Genomic DNA, 18,575 nt, shown 5'->3' on the forward strand with positions numbered 1-18,575 from the left:
TGGGCTACCGTAACAGAGTGATCAAACTGGGTGACTTTAAACCATAAAACTTGACCCAGAAGTTGAAATCAAGGTGTTGGCAGGGTTGGTTCCTTCTGAAGGATCTGAGGCACAATTCATCCTATGCCTCTCTCCCAGCAATCCTTGTAGTCTTTGGTTTATTTCTTTTTATCTTTTTATAAATGTATTTATATTTATTTTTGGCTGTGTTGGGTCTTCGTGCTGCGTGCGGGCTTTCTCTAGTTGTGGCAAGCAGGAGCCACTCTTCACTGTGGTGTGTGGGCCTCTCACTGCAGTGGCTTCTCTTGTTCCAGAGCACGGGCTCTAGGCATGTAGGCTCAGTAGTTGTGGCACACGGGCTTAGTTGTTCTGCGGCATGTGGGATCTTCCCAGACCAGGGCTCAAACCCGTGTCGCCTGCACTGGCAGGCAAATTCTTAACCACTGTGCCACCAGGGAAGTCCTGTAGGCCTTGGTTTATAAACACATTACTCCAGTCTCTGCCTCTGACATCACATGGCTTTTCTCTGTCTCAGATCTTCCTCTTCATTTCTATGAGGACACTCCTTTCTCTTATTAGGCCCACCCTAAATCTAGGATAAATTTCATCTTGAGATCCTTAATTATATCTGCAAAAAGACTTTATTTCAAATAAGGTCATATTCACAGATATGGAGGTTAGAACTTATCTATGTTATCCAAGATATGCTAGAACATTTCTTTTTAGGGACAATACTCAACCCACTACATCAAGTATTAGCTATGATTCCTTTGAACATAGACATTTATTTGAATAGTTCATGTCTGCTAGGTGACCATGTATGTACTTTCACACACTCATGAGCATATCTGCAGCCTAAATTTCCAGGAAAGGTCCAGCTGGATGACCATCGAGGGTTCCTTCCTCTGCCTTGACTTTCACAGATGTCTTGACCTTCAGGTCTGTAAATGAGACATAGGTGTTCTCCTCCAGTGACTACCCTTTTCCAGGCCTCCTTAGTGTCAGCGCTGGCCCGAGAGCTTTTTCTTTTCTTTTTAATTTTTTGACTGCACCACGTGGCTTGTGGAATCTTAGTTCCACGACCAGGGATTGAACCCGCCCTGGCAGTGTCACTGACAAGTCCTAACCACTGGACGGCCAGGGAATTCCCGAGAGCTTTTTCTTACCAAGCCCAGAGCCAAGCTCTTCCAGCTGTAAAGTCCCTATTCCTCTCAGAGCCAGCTCAGGGAGCCCCTGATGCTCAGCTTCTCAATAAAAGATTCCCCTGCATCAGGTCTACCCTGATCTACCCTCCAGGACCTGGTGAGGGGAAAGGGGTCTGGGGACCAGCTTTGCTATGAAGGGACTGAGTGACTCAGGCATGTTTCTCCCTCTCCCTTCTCGTTAAAAACAGGAATACAGGAGCTTCCCTGGTGGCGCAGTGGTTGAGAGTCCGCCTGCTGTTGCAGGGGACATGGGTTTGTGCCCCGGTCCGGGAAGATCCCACATGCCGCGGAGCGGCTGGGCCCGTGAGCCATGGCCGCTGAGCCTGCGCATCCGGAGCCTGTGCTCCGCAACGGGAGAGGCCACAACAGTGAGAGGCCCACGTACCGCAAAAAAAAAAAAAAAAACAGGAATACAGATCTTCCTGGACTTACGATGGGGTTATGTCCCAATAAACCCATCATACGTTGAAAATATTGTAAATTGAAAAGACATTTAATACATTTAGCCTACTAAACATCGTACCTTAAACGTACTCAGAACACTCACATTAGCCTATAGTGGAGCAAAATCATCAAACACAAACCTATTTGATAAAATGTTGAATATCTTACGTAATGTGTTGAACACTGTACTGAAAGTAAAAACCAGAATAGTTTTAAGTGTATCAGTTGTTTACCATTGTAACCATATGACTGACTGGGAGCTGAGGCTCACTGCCAGCTGCCCAGCATCACGAGAGTGTATGTCTAGCCCCGGAAAAGATCAAAATTCAAAGTTCAGTTTCTACTGAATGATTGCTTTTGCACATCATGAAGTTGAAAAATCTGAAGTCAAACCATCATAAGTCGGGGACAGTCTGTGATCATCTCTGCAAATCAGGGTTACTGTGTGGAGTGATCACATGTGAAACCCATATAGAGTGCCAAGCACCTGGTAGCCTTGGACCCACAGTTGTCCTTCATGTCTTAGTTTGGGGTCTGCCCTCCCCCAGAAGCTGACCCTGAGATGAGGACTCAAGGACACATGGAGTATTCAGGGGGTGACCCCAGGAAGTCCCCACTGGGGATGGAGACCTGAGACAGGGAGGGAAGGATCCCTGCAGTGGATGCCAATGAACAGGTGACAAAGTGGGCACCTGAGGGTTAGTCCAGCTGTGGACCTTAGGGAGACAGCATAAGAGCTTGTGTCTCAAAGTGGTCCCACCCAGGGTCAGGGCAGAGTTTATTTTCCCCTCTATCATTGGCTTGGGGATGCTCCCAGTGTTGCTGGTGAGGTCAGGGAAGTGTGCAGGATGCTAGTAAGTGGCCAACAGTGATATGCCGATTGGGCTAGAGGAATCAGTGTGACCAGCCGAGACTTATTTGCCAAGGGTAAAGGCCGCTTTGATGTAAACAACATAAACTGGGCTACATGAAGTGCTCCAGCGTCAACATGGTGGTGGAAGTAGGAAGAAAATTGCATGCTGGTTCACCTCGTTCTGACTTTTCTAGACTTTTCTATGTTCAGTCCTTCTCCTTTTGCATAACTGACAAACTCCTGTTCATCCTTGAAAATTCTGCTTGGGTGACCCCGTGTGGCGGACTATGGTTACTGCAGATTTGGTCAGCTCTTTCAACACAGGGGTGGCCAATCGGAGTTCTCCGTCCACCTGGGCATAGTCGTTGGCCAAAGAGGAGCAAGTGACCAACCAAAGCCAGTTAGACTCACCCTTGGGACGGATACTGAGGGCCAGAAGGGAGAAAAGTGCTTTTCATAGAGGTTTTTTAAAGTGCAATAGTGAAAGCCCAGTGCCATCCCGATTGATCTTCTGGAAGAAGCTCTCTGTAGGTTGAATCTAACATAGAATTCCTCTGTGGAAAAGAGGCACAGTTTGAGCCCCTGGATCTAGCTATATCTGAAGTCATAAGGTGCGACTTTCCACTTATATGAGCCCAACAAGTTGTCTTTTTTTTTTTTTTTTTTTTTGCTGTACGCGGGCTTCTCACTGTTGTGGCCTCTCCCGTTGCGGAGCACAGGCTCCGGACGCGCAGGCTCAGCGGCCATGGCTCACGGGCCCAGCCGCTCCGCGGTATGTGGGATCTTCCCGGACCGGGGCACGAACCCGCGTCTCCTGCATCGGCAGGCGTACTCTCAACCACTGCGCCACCAGGGAATCCCCAACAAGTTGTCTTTTATTGCTTAATTCACTTGGAGTGTGGACTCTGTCCCTAGCAGTTGGCAGGCCCTTCACTAATGCATAGCTGCTCTGTGAATTCTTCAATGACTGCCCCCCCCAAATCTAATCATTCCTTCTCTTATACTTTGAACTTCAGTACCTTGCATTGATTTTCATCATTACCTGGTTTGTAATTGTACCACGCTGTAATTGCTCATTTGCACACTTAAGCCTTCTTGACCCTGACTTGAAGGAGCAACGTGAGAGTTTGCATGGGCCGCTATTTTAGGCTGTCAGCACAGTTTTTCCTTCCCCCCATCATGGACACATGACCCGGGCTTAACCAATCAGAGGTCTTCCCTGGAAGTCTCCTGGAATTGCAGAGCTGGAGTAATGTGAGTCCGGTACAGACATGGCCATCTTTTCATTTTAGAGTCTTGGCCGTGTTTAATCCTGGATCCAGCTGTACCTGATGCTTCAGAAAATCGTCATCCTTTCCTATCCCTTGAAAATACTCCTCTATTTTCTTCCAGTCCAGTTTAAATTGTATTTCTGACAGCGGAAACCGGAAGAGTGTGAACCAAGGTACCTATCAAATTTAAAAAGATACACTATCCTCCACTTAAAAAAAAAGGGGGGAGGGGGATCATAAAACTCAGTGCTGGCAAGGTTGTCGTGAAACTGGTAGACATATATTTTCTTTTAAGTGGGGAAGAAATGGCATTATGTTTCAAAATCCATAAACGTGTCACACCCTGCAACTCAGTAATTCACTTCTGAAATTTTATACTAAGGCGGTCTTGCAAATGAAGGGAACTGCTCCACACCAAGACCTTGCAACAATGTTGCCAATTCTAAAACAGCAGAAAGAATATAAATGTCTAACAGCAGTGGACTGGTTGAGTAAGCTATGTTTCCTCCACTAGACAGAATATTTTCCATTCGTTAAAAAATTATATGTAAATCCTCCCCCACCCCCACCCCCCGGGAGCAGGCAGTGGGCTGAGCTTAGTGGTTAGATTCTTAAAAAGGGAGAAAAGGGGGGGCTTCCCTGGTGGCACAGTGGTTGAGAGTCCGCCTGCTGATGCAAGGGACACGGGTTCGTGACCCGGTCCAGGAGAATCCCACATGCCGCCAAGCCGCTGGGTCCGTGAGCCATGGCCGCTGAGACTGCGCGTCCGGAGCCTGTGCTCCACAACGCGAGAGGCCATAACAGTGAGAGGCCTGCGTACCGCCAAAAAAAAAAAAAAAAAAAGAAAGAATCTGCCTTCCAATGCAGGGGACTCAGGTTCCATCCTTGGTTAGGGAACTAAGATCCCACATGCTTCGGGGCAACTAAGCCCGCACTCACCACAACTAGAGAGAGCCCGTGTGCCGCAACGAAGATCCAATGCAGCCAAATAAATAAACAAATAATTTTTTTAAAATGTAAGTTCTTAAAAAAAAAAAGATTTATCTTCCTTAATTTTGTTTTCTTCTGTTTTAAGTTGCAGGTGGAAACTGCTTCCCCCATCTCCCCCTCCTGCCACTACATTCATAGCTTCTGAGGATTACCAGAACCCACTTCGCAAAAGGAGTACAGGAAAAAAAGAAAATTGCTAGAAAACTATATGCATCTTTTTTTTTCGTATTCTTTGTTTCTCTGTTTCTTTCTTTTTTAAATTTTGGCCACGTGGCTTGAAGGATCTTAGTTCCCTGATCAGACCTGCGCCCTCAGCAGTGAAAGCACAGAATCCTAACTACTGGACCGCCAGGGATCAGCACAAGCTGATCACATACCCTGCGACCCACCTCCCTCACTTGGCCTTGAAAAATGCTTTGCTGAAACCTTTCTGGGTGTTTGGGGTTTTTGAGCACAAGTCACCGGAGCCACGCTTCTCCTTGGATGGCACCTTACAATAAACCCTGCACTTTCCTTCACCACAACCTGGTGTCAGTAGATTGGCTTTACTGCACGTGGGTGAGCAGACCCAAGTTTGGTTCAGTAACAAAAGCACCCGCTCCATCTTCTAGTCTGAGCCCCCGAAAGGACTCACACATCTCAAGACCACCTGGAGAAAAAGGGGCATTCACCCTTTGAAACGCGCATGTCTACCCAGATGTCACTCTGCCTAACTCGGCCAAAAGGCCCATCCAGTCCCTGAACTGGCAGAGCCAAAAGGAAGGAGCCCCAAGAAGGCGCCATGGGGTCCCATGGGCTTCCACTCTCTCCCACCTCCCCCAAGGCCACACCCAGCAGGAGCTGGCAATGCGAAGAGTCTTGGAGATCCTAGGGGTGGGATCTGAATCCAGCTCCAGTCCTAGCCTCCCCCACCTGGCTCTCTGTGGCTGTGAGCCCCTAATCTCCCAGGGCTGTCAGGGTGGGGGCCCACAGAGAAATGCAACTTCTTTCCCAAGCCAACCTCCAGCATGGTGGGTTCTGCTCTACTTAGCATATTTATTGAGCACCGATTCGTGCTGGGCCCTGTGCACAGCGGTGACCAAGTCAGATCAGGTCCTTGCCCTCCCATGCTCACAGTCCAGAGGGAGACAGTCGGCAGCTGCACAACTGTATGTATAAAAGTGAAATTACAGCAGTGACACGTGTTAGGAGAGATTGGAGTTGGCATGGAGAGAGAGCATGTGGAAGAAACTGGATAGACTGTGGGTTTGTTGATTGACTAAGCAATACATCACACTCATCTTTCCATATGCAAACAGCACATTCTATTTAAAAAATACTGCATAGTGCAGGTAATAAATTCAATATCCTGTGATAAACCATAACGGAAAAGAATATGAAAAAGAATGTATATATATGTATAACTGAATCACTTTGCTGTACAGTAGAAATTGACACATCATTGTCAATCAACTATACATCAATAAAAAAAAAAGATGCTCCATGAAGACATTCTGTGTGACCACATTGTTATCTATGTTAATACTCCTATTATATACTTTACCTTCCTTCCCAGGACTCACTGGGGCCCCAGTACTCTTTGATCCCCATTTTACAGATGAGGAAACTGAGGTTTGGAATGGGAAAATAACTCATCTGAGAGCAGGCACCACGTGAGGAGCCAGGCAGAATTTGAACCCAGGCGATCTGGCTTTAACCACCACACTTGCTGCCCTCCATTCTCTCCCTAAGAATATTGCATAAAAATTTTAAAAGGAAATATGCTTCACAAATGAAATGTTTTTATTTGTTTGTTTTGTTTCTTTGTTTGTTTTTACAACTCCAGGAAATAAGGTGTGGTACCTGAGTCCATTACGTCGTACCGTCAATTTCCTGTTTTTTTTTTTAATTTTATTTATTTATTTATTTATTTATTGGCTGCGTGGGGTCTTCGTTGCTGCACCCGGGTTTTCTCTAGTTGCGGCGAGCAGGGGCTACTCTTCGTTGCAGTGCACTGGCTTCTCGCTGCGTTGGCTTCTCTTGTTGCGGAGCATGGACTCTAGGCGTGTGGGCTTCAGTAGTTGTGGCACGCGGGCTCAGTAGTTGTGGCTCGTGGGCTCTAGAGTGCAGGCTCAGTAGTTGCAGCGCACGGGCTTAGTTGCTCCGCCATGTGTGGGATCTTCCTGGACCAGGGCTTGAACCTGTGTCGCCTGCATTGGCAGGAAGATTCTTAACCACTGTGCCACCAGGGAAGCCCCAATATCCTGGTTTTGACAATGGTTTAGTTAAGTGTCCATGGAGAGGGAACTATTTTTGCAACTTTGTCAGTCTTAAAATATTTCCAAATAGGAAGTTAGAAAAGTTGAATGGTCTCAAGAATTGAAAGCAGGATCTCAAAAAGATACTTGTGTATCCATGTTCACAGCAGCATTACTCAGGATGGCCAAAAAGTGGAAGCAACCCAAGTGTCCACTGATGGATAGATGGATAAACAAAATGTGGCCCATTCATACAGTGGAATATTATTCAGCCTTAAAAAGGAAGGACATTCTGACACATGCTACTACATGGATGAACCCTGAGGACATTATACTAAGTGAAATGAGCCAGTCACAAAAGGACAAATACTGTATGATTCCGCTCATATGAGATCCCTAGAAGTACTGAAATTCACAGTGAAAGAAAATAGAATGGTGGGTGCCGGGGGCTGGGGTGGGGGGGGAATGGAGAGTTGTTTCGTGGGTACAGTTTCAGTTTTGCAAGATGAAAAGAGTTCTGAAGGTTGGTTGCACGACAATGTGAAGAATGTACTTTTAACATTGCTGAACTGTACACTTGAAAATGGTCCATTTTATGGTTTTACCACAATTTAAAAAAATCGAGTGGTGTTTTTTAAAAAAGAGAGTGTATCATCTTTATTTCTTTTTTTCAAAAATTTATTTATTATTTATTTTTGGCTGTGTTGGTTCTTCGTTGCTTTGTGCAGGCTTTCTCTATTTGCGGCGAGCAGGGGCTACTCTTTGTTTTGTTGCGCGGGCTTCTCGTTGTGGTGGCTTCTCTTGTTGTGGAGCATGGGCTCTAGGCATGTGGGCTTCAGTAGTTGTGGCTCATGAGTCCTAGAGCACAGGCTCAGTACTTGTGGCTCACGGGCTTAGTTGCTCCGCGGCATGTGGGATCTTCCCGGAACCCGTGGACCCTGCCTTGGCAGGTGGATTCTTAACCACTGCACCACCAGGGAAGCCCTCATCTTTTATTTCTGAGTAGTCCATGTATGTACACAGTGGAAGAAATGCTGAGGGTGTCTCCCCTCCACCCCCACTTTCACCTCCCCCATATTCTGGTTCCCTCCCCAAAGCCCCCACTGTTATCATGTTATCAATTTCTTACTCTTCCTTCCTCAGATATTTTCTGCATTTGCAAACACATTTTTCTTACTCTGACATTTGTTTTTCATTCCATCAGTGCTTCCACGCTGTTTTTTTTTAATCATTGTGATAAAATACACATAACACTTACCACTTCAACCATTTTAAAGTGTATGATCCAGGGACTTCCCGGTGGCGCAGTGGTTAAGAGTCTGCCTGCCAATGCAGGGGACACGGGTTCGAGCCCTAGTCTGGGAAGATCCCACATGCTGTGGAGCAACTAAGCCTGTGCGCCACAACTACTGAGCCTGCGCTTTACAGCCCGCAAGCCACAACTTCTGAAGCCTGTACTCCTAGAGCCTGTGCTCCACAACAAGAGAAGCCATCACAATGAGAAGCCTGCACACCGCAATGAAGAGTAGCCCCCCGTTCGCCACAACTAGAGAAAGTCCACATGCAGCAATGAAGACCCAACACAGCCAATAAATTAATAAAAATACAATTAAAAAAATAAAGTATATGATCCAGTGGCATTAAATACATTCACCATGCTGTGCAACCATTGCCTCTTATCTAGTTTCAGAACACTTCCATCACTCCCAAAAGAAACCCTGTCCCCATTAGCAGTCACTTCCCATCTCCCCTCCTGCAGCCCCTGGCAACCACTAGTCTGCTTTCTGTCTCTGAATTTTCCTGTTCTGGACATTTCATATCAATGGAATCATACAGTATGTGGCCTTATGAGTCTGGCTTCTTTCACTCAGCCTGGTGTTTTAAGGTTCATCCACGCAGTAGCATGTGTCAGTGCTTCATTTCTCTTCACTGTTGAGTAATATTCCATTGTATGAATGGACCATGGTTTATTTCTTTAACTGTTGATGAACATTTGTTTTCTTTTCTTCTGGCGATTGTGAATAGTGCTGTCATGAACTTTCACCTATAATATTTGGACACCTATTTAATTATTTTGGCGTTATCCCTAGGAATGGAATTGCTGGGGCCTATGGTAACCATGTTTAACTTCTTGAGGAACTGCCAAACTTTTCCACAGTAGCTGCACCACTTTACTGCACTTGGCTTTCCAATGTAACCATCTTGGTTTTTTAAATAAAGAGCTCTCCATCCCTCACCCTCCCTTCACCTCACCCCTCACAGGCACTGAGCTGCTTGTTACACTGTTGCAAAGCCAGACTGTGTCTCTCTCTGTGAACACATAACTTAGCCCCATCTAGCCAGCTTTCTTTGGCCCTTCTTGTGCTTCCTTAAGGACTTTGGTCCTGCTTTTCCTTCCCTAACGACTCACCCACTTATTTCTGATCCAAATCCCAGCCCCTTCCATGTGTGACTTGGGACGAGTGGCTTAGCTGCTCTGGGTCCCTTTTCCTTACTTGCAAAATGGGAGAAGAATAGTTCCTCTCTCCGAAGATTTGTGATATTAAAAAAGAGAACATCAGTGATGTGCTTAAACAGGGCCTGCATCCAGTGAATACTAACTTTTACCCCCGTAACTCTCGGCAGTAGCATGTGACTCCGTTTTTCTGATCACGGCTAACTCAGTGTCATCAAGTTCCTTTTTTTTTTTTTTTCCCATTGCGATGGGGGGGAAAATGAAACCCTCTGTGGTTTCCCTCTCTTCACATCCCCAGCTTCTAGCAATACATGCACTTTGTACCAGACACTTATTACATGTTTGAGTTATAAAACCAGATTCTTGGTGAGATTTTTCTTCTGTTCTTTTCTTCTACTTGGCTGAGGTCTTGCTCCCACAGCTGGCCCAGGCTGGATTTCAGATTTTCTGAATTCTACCTGAAACTGCCAGAGACCAAAATAGCCACTGAGTGTGTGACCTCTGGTCTGAGCTTGCAAACAAGGCTGCCGGGCAGTTCAGAGAACATTGCTTTGGATATTCTGAGGCCTGGGCCAGAGGCAGACGGTCCTTGGTCAGCACCCTAACTAATCTGGGCCAAGGCTGCTTGGAATGAGATGTCAGTGACCCATGTCCAAGGTCCAGTCCTGTTTCTAAGGATGTGGCCAGAAACTCAGCCGTATTTTTTGGCTATATTTGGAAGAATGCTGGCCTCTGCTGAATGTGGGTTGGGGACCTACTGTGTGCCAGGCACAAGGCTCTAATGGAGACATAACCCTTTTCTGGAAGTCAGGGCAGGAAAAGGGAAATAAACCAGAAAAGCAGTGTCGGGCTTCCCTGGTGGCCCAGTGGTTAAGAATCTGCCTGCCAATGCAGGGGACACGGGTTCGAGCCCTGGTCCAGGAAGATCCCACATGCCGGGGAGCAACTAAGCCCGCGAGCCACAACTACTGAGCCCGCATGCCTAGAGCCTGTGCTCCGCAACAAGAGAAGCCCCTGCAACAAGAAGCCCGCGCACCACAATGAAGAGTAGCCCCCACTCACCGCAACTAGAGAAAAGCCCACGACGCGCAGCCAAAAATAAATAAATAAATAAAATTAAAAAAAAGAAAAGCAGTGCCTATAAAGGAATGATTTCTGAATGTGATTAATGCTCTGAAGAGGATGAAACAAGGAAATGAGACGGACCTACTGGGGTGGTGGTGAGTTGGGGTGGGGGATTTCAGCCAGGGTGAGGAGGACCCCTAGGAGGAGGTGATGTTCCAGCTAAGCCCTGAAGAAGCAACTAGTTTTGCAGGAACCTGTAGGGTATGTTCCAGGCAGAAGAAACAGCAAGTGGTGCAAAGGCCCTAAGGTGGGACTGTGTTGGGTGGGCCCTTGGAGGACTGCTGGGTCTAGAGCAGCTGTGTTTGGGGAGAAGGAGGGAGGGGAGGCCCAGGTATCTGGGGCCACGTCAGCCTCCTTAGCAATACAGGAGCCTGCTTTGGGCACCACCCAGCTGTGGGTGCCCGGTTTTCACCTTATTTCATCCCTCCCTCAAACTCCTGGCTTGAATGCCGCATCTGTGACCCCAGGAGGATTTAGGTGAATGGCCTTCCGAACTATGCCTCAGTTTCCTCATCTGTAAAAGAGGCCGAATAATGGAGCCTTGCTCACAGGGAGGTGGGGGGCACCGATATAACTCACAGCAAGCGATCGGTGAACATTGTGGAATGCATAACAGCCTCGTCCCCAGCGTGTGACTCGAGTTCAAGCGGCCACAGCCTGCAGGACGAACTGTCCCCATCGTACGGGTGGGTAAACTGAGGTTGGGGAGTGGGGGCAACCACGCACTACTGTGGGGAGAGTTAGGGATGGGGCGTGCACTCTGCGTCTTAGTCGCGGGGACGCGCACGCCCAGCAGCCCGGCCGGGGGCGGGGCCAGGGCGGGGCGGGGCCGGGCTTGGGGGCGGGGCGGCGCGGTGGCCGAGCGGCGGCAGCGGCAGCGGCAGCAACGGGCTCGCCGGGCCGGACAGGAGTGGGTCAAAGGCGCAGCCTGAGCCCGCCATGGAACAGCCCAGGAAGGCGGTGGTGGTGACGGGTACGCGGGTAGTGCTCTGATGGCGGCCGCGGCAGCCGCGGCCCGTGGCGGGGGCGGGTCGGGCGGCTCCGGAGGCAGCGGGGCCGAAAGAAGCGCGGTGGCCCGGGTGGGGCAGGTGCTAGAAGTCGTCCCAGGTTTGGCAGATGTCATCGCCCGCGGGAGCCCAGCTCAGTCCGCGCAACAGAGAAAGTGGAGAAGGGGGCGCCCCTGTGGTCCCACTGTCAGGAGTCGGGGCAGGCAAGGACGTGGGTGTCCTGCCAAGTGCCCCACACGGAGCAGGCCCCTCTGGCCTCCTTCCTTCCCCGGTTGGGGACAGGGACCCTCCGGGCGCTTGTTTCTTGTGTCTGCCCGGCCGGCAGGCTGGACTGGACTCCTCCCTGCCCCTCCCGAGGTCGGGTTTGTCACCACCCCCGGTCCCAGGGGACAAAGGTCGATTTGCGGGCAGGAAGTGCCCCGTGATAAGTTAATCTCTTGCCAACCACTGCTCCCCGAGCCCTGCGCTAATGGGGGGTTGCTCCCCCCAGGCAGGGGCAGGTGAAGTTTGGGGAACCTCAGGTGCCCGGCCGTTCTTCCACTTGTCCCAAGGACTGTCTTGGTCAAAATCTTTCCTGCCCGGGCTGTTTGTGGGTGAGTCTGGACCCCTGCCCCACTGTCACCGACTCCCCAAAACTAACTGCTTCTCCTCTAGGAGACTCCACCTCGGAGCCTCGTGTGCGGTCAGTTTCTGCCAGGCCTCTGGTCGGCGTGGGGGCGTGCGGTATTTTGACCCTGTCAGGAGGGTCAGAGTGAGAAATCCAGCTAAGGTTCGAACAGGTATATTGTGGTCCAGGGAGGTTTGGGCTGGTCCTGGAATTCCCAGGAATACGGAAGAAGCCACTTATCTGACAAACAGGTGTGTCGAGTTGCCAGAGGGTCACTTTCCCCTGCAGCCCTCCTATATCTGCTTATTTATTACTTTAGTCCTGACTCAGCAGGCAGCCACGGGACTGGGCATTTTTCTTGCATGAGCTCGTTAAATCTTTACTGCCTCCATTTTGCAGAGGGGGAAACTGAGGCTCACAGAGGTCACCTTGTTTGTAAGTGGCTGAGCTGGGACTCATACTTGGTCCATGCAGGAGGAGGAAAGGGGTGGAGAGGTTCTGACCCTACTTGGGGGCCCCCTGCTGATCCAGGGAACAGCATCCCTCCCAGGGCCATGATACCACTTGGGACACTTGGCCCAACTGGAGTGACCCATGGTTCAATGACAGCCTTTCTTAGAGAGGTTTATTTTTTAGAGAGGTTTATTTTTTAGGTGTGTTGGGGGCAATTAGAAGAGGGAGGCCACAGACTTTCCTGGGTCTGTGTTTGAATCCGTGCTCTTCCGTCTTCTTGCTGTGAGACCTTGGGCAGCTGGCTTCACCTCTCTGTACCTCAGTCCCAGCTCCTCTAAAATGGGCCCAGGAAACACCCGTGCCTGAAAGAGAGGCACAGGGAGGCTGAATGCCACAGGGCATGCAGAGCACTTAGCACATCCTCAGGTGAGAATCTGGTTTGTAAATGGGGCCTGGAGTTTGAGTGAGTAGGGAGGAGGGTGGTGGGATGATGTCTGAACAGCCTGACCTGGGAGATACACACATGCATCCCTTAAGGGCCGTTCCTTATCAGGTGATGATTCACAGACCGCCTATGGCCCTGCAGTTCCAGAGTCCAGGGAGGAGGCACAAAGACAGTGATAAAATTATATTATATTTAGGGGTCAAGGATAGGGGAAGAAATCGGGAAGGGAGCAAGGCCAGCCTTTTCTGGGGCAAAAGGAGGGCACTGGCCTCTTGCTGGGCATGAAGGTCAGGTGAAAGTGAGGACGAGAAAGGACTCACAGATTCTGTTAAGAGCAGACAAGTTTGTGTGATGGAGGGCTCTGAAGGGCCACTGGGTGCACCCCAAACTTGGGACCAGGCCCCCGACATTGTCCCAGGTGGCAGCTGCTCCTGAAGCTCCCTGCTCCATTCTCCTGGATGAAAGCAGCAGCCTGGCCCTGGGCAGGCCAGGAGGGGCCGCTGGGTGGTGACATGCTGCTTTTCTTATTTTTTTCAGGGTTCGGCCCTTTTGGGGAACACACTGTGAATGCCAGCTGGATTGCAGTCCAGGTAACTGGATCCAGAGGGGAGGAATCAGGCTTGGGGCTGGGCTTCCCCTGGAAATACTTGACACCAAAGAAAGGAAGTAACGTACGAAGAGAATGTCTCCTGTGAAGCTTCCTGAGAGATATTTAAGTCTGATATACACTTCCTCTCAGATAGTTACCACTGTAGCTTGCGTTTGTTGAGTGCTTGCTCTGCGCCAAGTGTTTTTTGCTGCCCAGCATGCTGAATTCTCCCAGCAACCCTTAGGTGCAGTTATTCTTGTGCCCACTTTATGGATGAGGAAACTGAGGCACAGAGAGAGTTATCTGAGGTCATCCAGCTCAGAAACCAGAGTGGCATTTCTTCGGAAGTATCCCATGCCACAGCCAGGTTTTGGGGGACCAGGCAGGGATATTGGGGGATGTATTAACCTTGTAGAGGGGGTGCAGTGACCCTCAGTGTTGCTTCCTGGCAGCTGGAGGAAGCAAAGGCTGCATATTGCGGGGGAGGAGGTCTCTCCCGCTGTCCTGAGCCTTCCAGTTTCTTTGTCAGCTGGGGCATTTGGAGGGACAGACTGGGGAACAATGGGCAGAGAGAAAGAGAGAAAAGTTTCCTCCTTATATAAATCAGATCTGCACGGACCAGAGCCAAGCTCGTGTTAATCCTAGCCCATTAGCTTCTTGATTTAAAGCATCCCCTGCTTTCCACTCCAGAGCCCTGAATTCGGAGAAAAATCCAAGCCGAAACCTCAGTGTGTCTATTCCCAGTTGGGGTGCCCCACCTTTTTTGTTACCCTTCTTCCAGCCCTCAAAATCTTGGCCACATTCCTCTCCCTTTTTACAAATTTTCACCCCACTTTGCTAGCGGAACAGAGGGACAGGATCCCCGGGATTCCGCAGATGGGAGCATGTCTGAGGCCCCGCTCGTCGCACCCGCTCCCTGGAGCCCCAGACAAAAAGGAAACAGCGTGTTTCTGAAGACGTGTGTGTCTGGCTTTGTGCGAGTTTCAGACAGGAGTCTTCACGGGGCTGAGTGGACACAAAGCCGTGTGTCTGAATTCCTGGGCCCCAGACACTATGATCTGCATCTAAATAGGAGAAAAATCAATTAAACAATCTTTGGAAATCTCTCCGAGCTTTGGGACTCGGATGGTGGAGGATGGCAGCTTTTCATCCTGCTGCCAGTGGGGACGTACCCCTTATATTTCAGTCACCCATCCCTCCAGACCTCACCTCTAGAAGACTTTCAGTTTTCTTCCTCAACTCTATGAGACAAGAAGAGAGAATTCTCCACCATTCCCCAGCTAAAAAATGCCAACCTTCCCAGATCCAATTGTTTCCCTTAAAAAAGCAACAACAGCAAAAACTGGAGTTGCCCATACATACCCTGAGTGCGCACAGCAGTGTTAGCCCATGAAATTTGACACGTGTACCTCCGCAGCACCTGAGTCCAGATCAAGACCTAGAACATTCTCAGCCCCTTCTCTGTTCGTCCCCATTGCAGAAGCCCCTTGTGTCCTTTGCCAGCTACTCCCACTCCACCCGCCAACCCCACTCCCAGGTGTAAACCTCTCTGCTGACTTTATGGCCTCCATAGGTGTGTTTTACCTGTTCTAGAACTTGGTGTCATTGGAATTGCACTTGGGTCCCATGCCTTCTGCACAGCAGAGCATCTGCCGGACCCACCCATGGGGTGGCTAGGAGCCAGCCGCTGGTGGTGCTTTTCAGTTACCCTGGATAAAACAGATTTGCCCATGGAAAGGGTGTAGTCATTGGATGGGTCAAATCCGTCCCTCAAGAAAATATGCCTCAGAGTGTTCTTGGTGTGGTCCAGACATGAGTTGTGGGCAACCATTGATGTCTGTCACCTCAAGCTGAGGATGGGTGTTTGGTGAGGCAGAGCGAGCAGCCGTTACTTCCTGTCCCAACTGATTTTTCTGAAGCTCGAGTTGCCACCTGTGGAAGGAACTCCTTCTCCTCTGCCAGGGACCAACTCACTTCTCTCTGTCTGTCTCTCCCCTTCTCTCTGTTTCTCTGTCACTCTCAGTCTCTCTCTGGGTGCCTCTATCTCTCTCTGGGTCTCTGTCTCTTCCTGACTCTCTCCCTCCCCCACCTCCTTCTCTCTCTCTCTCTCTCTTTCTGTCTCTCTCCTCTCTCTCTTATCTGACCTTCCTTCTTCATGCCCTGGGTGAACTGGCGCCCCAGCAGAGAGTGAACTGTTTCCCACCAGCCACATTCTGGAGGTGGGAGTCCTGGGGACAGAGGGGCACCCCTCCTTTCCTCTTTCCCAGGAAAAAATGCCGCTGCCCCTGGCACCCCACACAGGAGGGACTGCATTTTTCAAGTGTCCTGTCTCCCCGCAGGTCTTGGGTGGTGGGAGTGGGATGCTGGCTGCGGGTCTTTCTCGCCCTAGGAGGCGCAGGTGGGTGTTGAGGGCTTGGACTCCCTTGGCTTGGGGCCAACTGTAGCCTTCTCTGCCCAAGTGGGGCAAGGAGGAGTCGGGTCACAGGACAATTACTGCCACAGTGAGTCTAGACAGACCTGCTAAGGATATTAACCAGGGAACAAAGCGGGTCTTTGTCATGGGGTCAAGGGAATCGGTCAGACGCAGCCGCGCGGCAGGGTCTTGTCAGGTAGATGGGGTGTAGACAATGTGTTGTCTGGGGCGCACAAGCCCTGTTACTTTCACAGTCTGTGCTTGTGGCTGTGCTGGCTGCAGATTGTCGTGGGACTTGGGGTGCGCTGCTACCCTCCCCCCAGGAGAACTGTCCAGTCCTTCTGGAGCAGAAAGTGGTCAGAGGCCAAGAATTTCGCTTGATTACGGGCCACCTACTTCTCTTAACTTCAGATGAATGGTACAGCTGCTCCTCCCCCACCATTGCCCTTATTAAAATTGGGGAATCATTTGTATAAAAACATGTACAGATCTTCAGTGCCCCCATCACTTTGGTGAAAAGTATTTATGCCCATGTCACCAATACTTCGATCAAGGTGGTTGATTCCCATCAACCCAGAACATTCTTTCCTGCTACCCCACCCCCCGCCCCCCATCGCTCCTCAGCTGCTTCCTGAGCTCCGTCACCGCAGATGAGTTTTGTCTGGTCTCAAGCTGCAAAGAAATGAATGGGGTGGTGTGTTCCTCTGGCACCGGCTGCTTTTCCTCACCCTGTATTGGTGTGTGTGTGTGTGTGTGTGTGTGTGTGTGTGTGTGTGTGTGTGTGTGTGTGTGTGTGTGTGTGTGTGTGTGTGTGTGTGTGTGTGTGTGTGTGGCGGGGGGACAACTGTCTCCTTTCCCGACCCACCCCTCCTCCCATTGGCACTGACACTGGGGGCTTCAGGGTTTGCTCCCCAAGAGTAAAGCAACAAGGATGCCCCTCTCAGGGTCTCTAGCGAGCATGCGGACGCCTCTCTGTGGGGATGCTGGCCATGGGGTGTGTGTATTTCTTTGATGGTGGGTTTCTTAGTTTATTTTTTCCCCCAGATGGGGAGGGGGTAGGTGGGGACCCAGAGGACATGAGGAGGAAAGGTTAGGACAAGAAGGTGACTCACTCCATGGCTCCCTGGTGGCACCAGGTCATTTCCTACCGTCAAAAGTCGATGTGGGCGATTCTTCCCACTAATGCTTGGTAAACATCACCCAGTGGGAGAGACCCTTGAGTTACTCTGGGCGGGCAGCGCCTGTTCTGCTGGGTGAAGGGAGAGGGGCAGAGACAGGATCCATAAGGCGGGGCTGCTGCCCTGAGCTGGGGGTCCGACCTTGGCGTATCACATGTCATGGTGGCCACCGGGAGGGTTACTGCGACGTATAGAGGGTTCCTTGGCTTGGTCACTAACCGAGTTAGTAGCATCCTCAGTACCCCACCCCCCTGCCCATAGAGATTCTTCCACCAAATTGACTTGCCTGGGCATATGGGTGGCCTGTCCCGTGGACAGCTTTGGGGATAACTCCCTGAGTGAAACTCTGAACAAATAAAGATGATCCTTTTAAGTCCTCACTTAACCTGGGGGATGGATTCTTTTCATTACTGGACTTTCAACATGTTGCCAGAAAGCACTGCCAGGGCCATGCGGAAAAGAAACGGGAGGGGGCAGGGAACTTTCAAGCTGTGGGGGACAGGAGGGTAAGAAAAAGTTGGGTCGTGGTTGACAGGATATAAAGATAGATGAGATTATTTACCTTATGCTGAGATGTCTTTGCTGGAGATCTCTCCTCCCAGCCACGGCAGGAGAGGAAGACAAAGAAGTCCTTTCACACCCAGGTTCCCCAAGTGTTAACATTATATTACATTTGCTCTTTCTCTATAGATAAATACGTAGGTAGATAAATATAGTTTAAAATTTTTTCTGACTTCCAAGTCATTTTTTAAACTGTGGTAAAATATATATAACATAAGCTTTACCACCTTAACCATTATTATAAAGTGTACAGTTGAGTGGCATTAAGTACCTTCACATTGTTTTGCAGCCATCACCATCATTGGTTTCCAGAACTTTTTCATCTTCCTAAACTGAAACACTGTCCCCATTAAACACTAACTGCTCATTCCTCACTCTCCCGGCTCCTGGCAGCTACCACATTCTCCTTTCTGTCTCTATGGATCTGACTACACTAGGGACCTCATATAAATGCAAGCATACAGTTTTGTGCTATTGCGCCTGGCTTATTTCATTTAGCATAATGTTTTCAAGGTTCATTCGTGTTGTAGCATGTGTCAGAATTTCCTTCCTCTTGAAGATTGATATATATCCCATTGCCTGGTCGCAAGCTGTATATACCACATTTTGCTTATCTATTAATTGGTCAGGAGACACTCGGGTTGCTTCTGCATCTTAGCTCTTACGAATAATGCAGCCATGAACATGGGCCTACAAATATCTCTTCAAGATCCTGCTTTCAGTCCTTGTGGGTATAGACCCT

General features: G+C 49.6%; 1 protein-coding gene across 4 annotated transcripts in view; it reads left to right on the plus strand.

Moving 5' to 3' along the window:
• Positions 1 to 11,430: 11,430 nt before the first annotated feature.
• The window catches only part of PGPEP1 (pyroglutamyl-peptidase I), a 58,997-nt gene continuing 51,852 nt past the window's right edge, over positions 11,431 to 18,575 (plus strand). For 2 of the 4 annotated variants that reach the window (XM_060144792.1, XM_060144790.1), the window contains exons 1-3: positions 11,501 to 11,553; positions 12,594 to 12,629; positions 13,630 to 13,682. In XM_060144792.1, coding sequence (XP_060000775.1) covers positions 11,520 to 11,553; positions 12,594 to 12,629; positions 13,630 to 13,682 — 123 coding nt within the window. In that variant the 5' untranslated portion in view covers positions 11,501 to 11,519. Of the gene's footprint in view, positions 11,554 to 12,056; positions 12,181 to 12,593; positions 12,630 to 13,629; positions 13,683 to 18,575 lie in introns of those variants that run through there. The other 2 variants (XM_060144791.1, XM_060144794.1) reach the window with 2 other exon arrangements.

This window comes from Lagenorhynchus albirostris, chromosome 3 (assembly GCF_949774975.1).
Source record: "Lagenorhynchus albirostris chromosome 3, mLagAlb1.1, whole genome shotgun sequence".
In the NCBI taxonomy this organism is placed as follows: Eukaryota; Metazoa; Chordata; class Mammalia; order Artiodactyla; family Delphinidae; genus Lagenorhynchus; species Lagenorhynchus albirostris.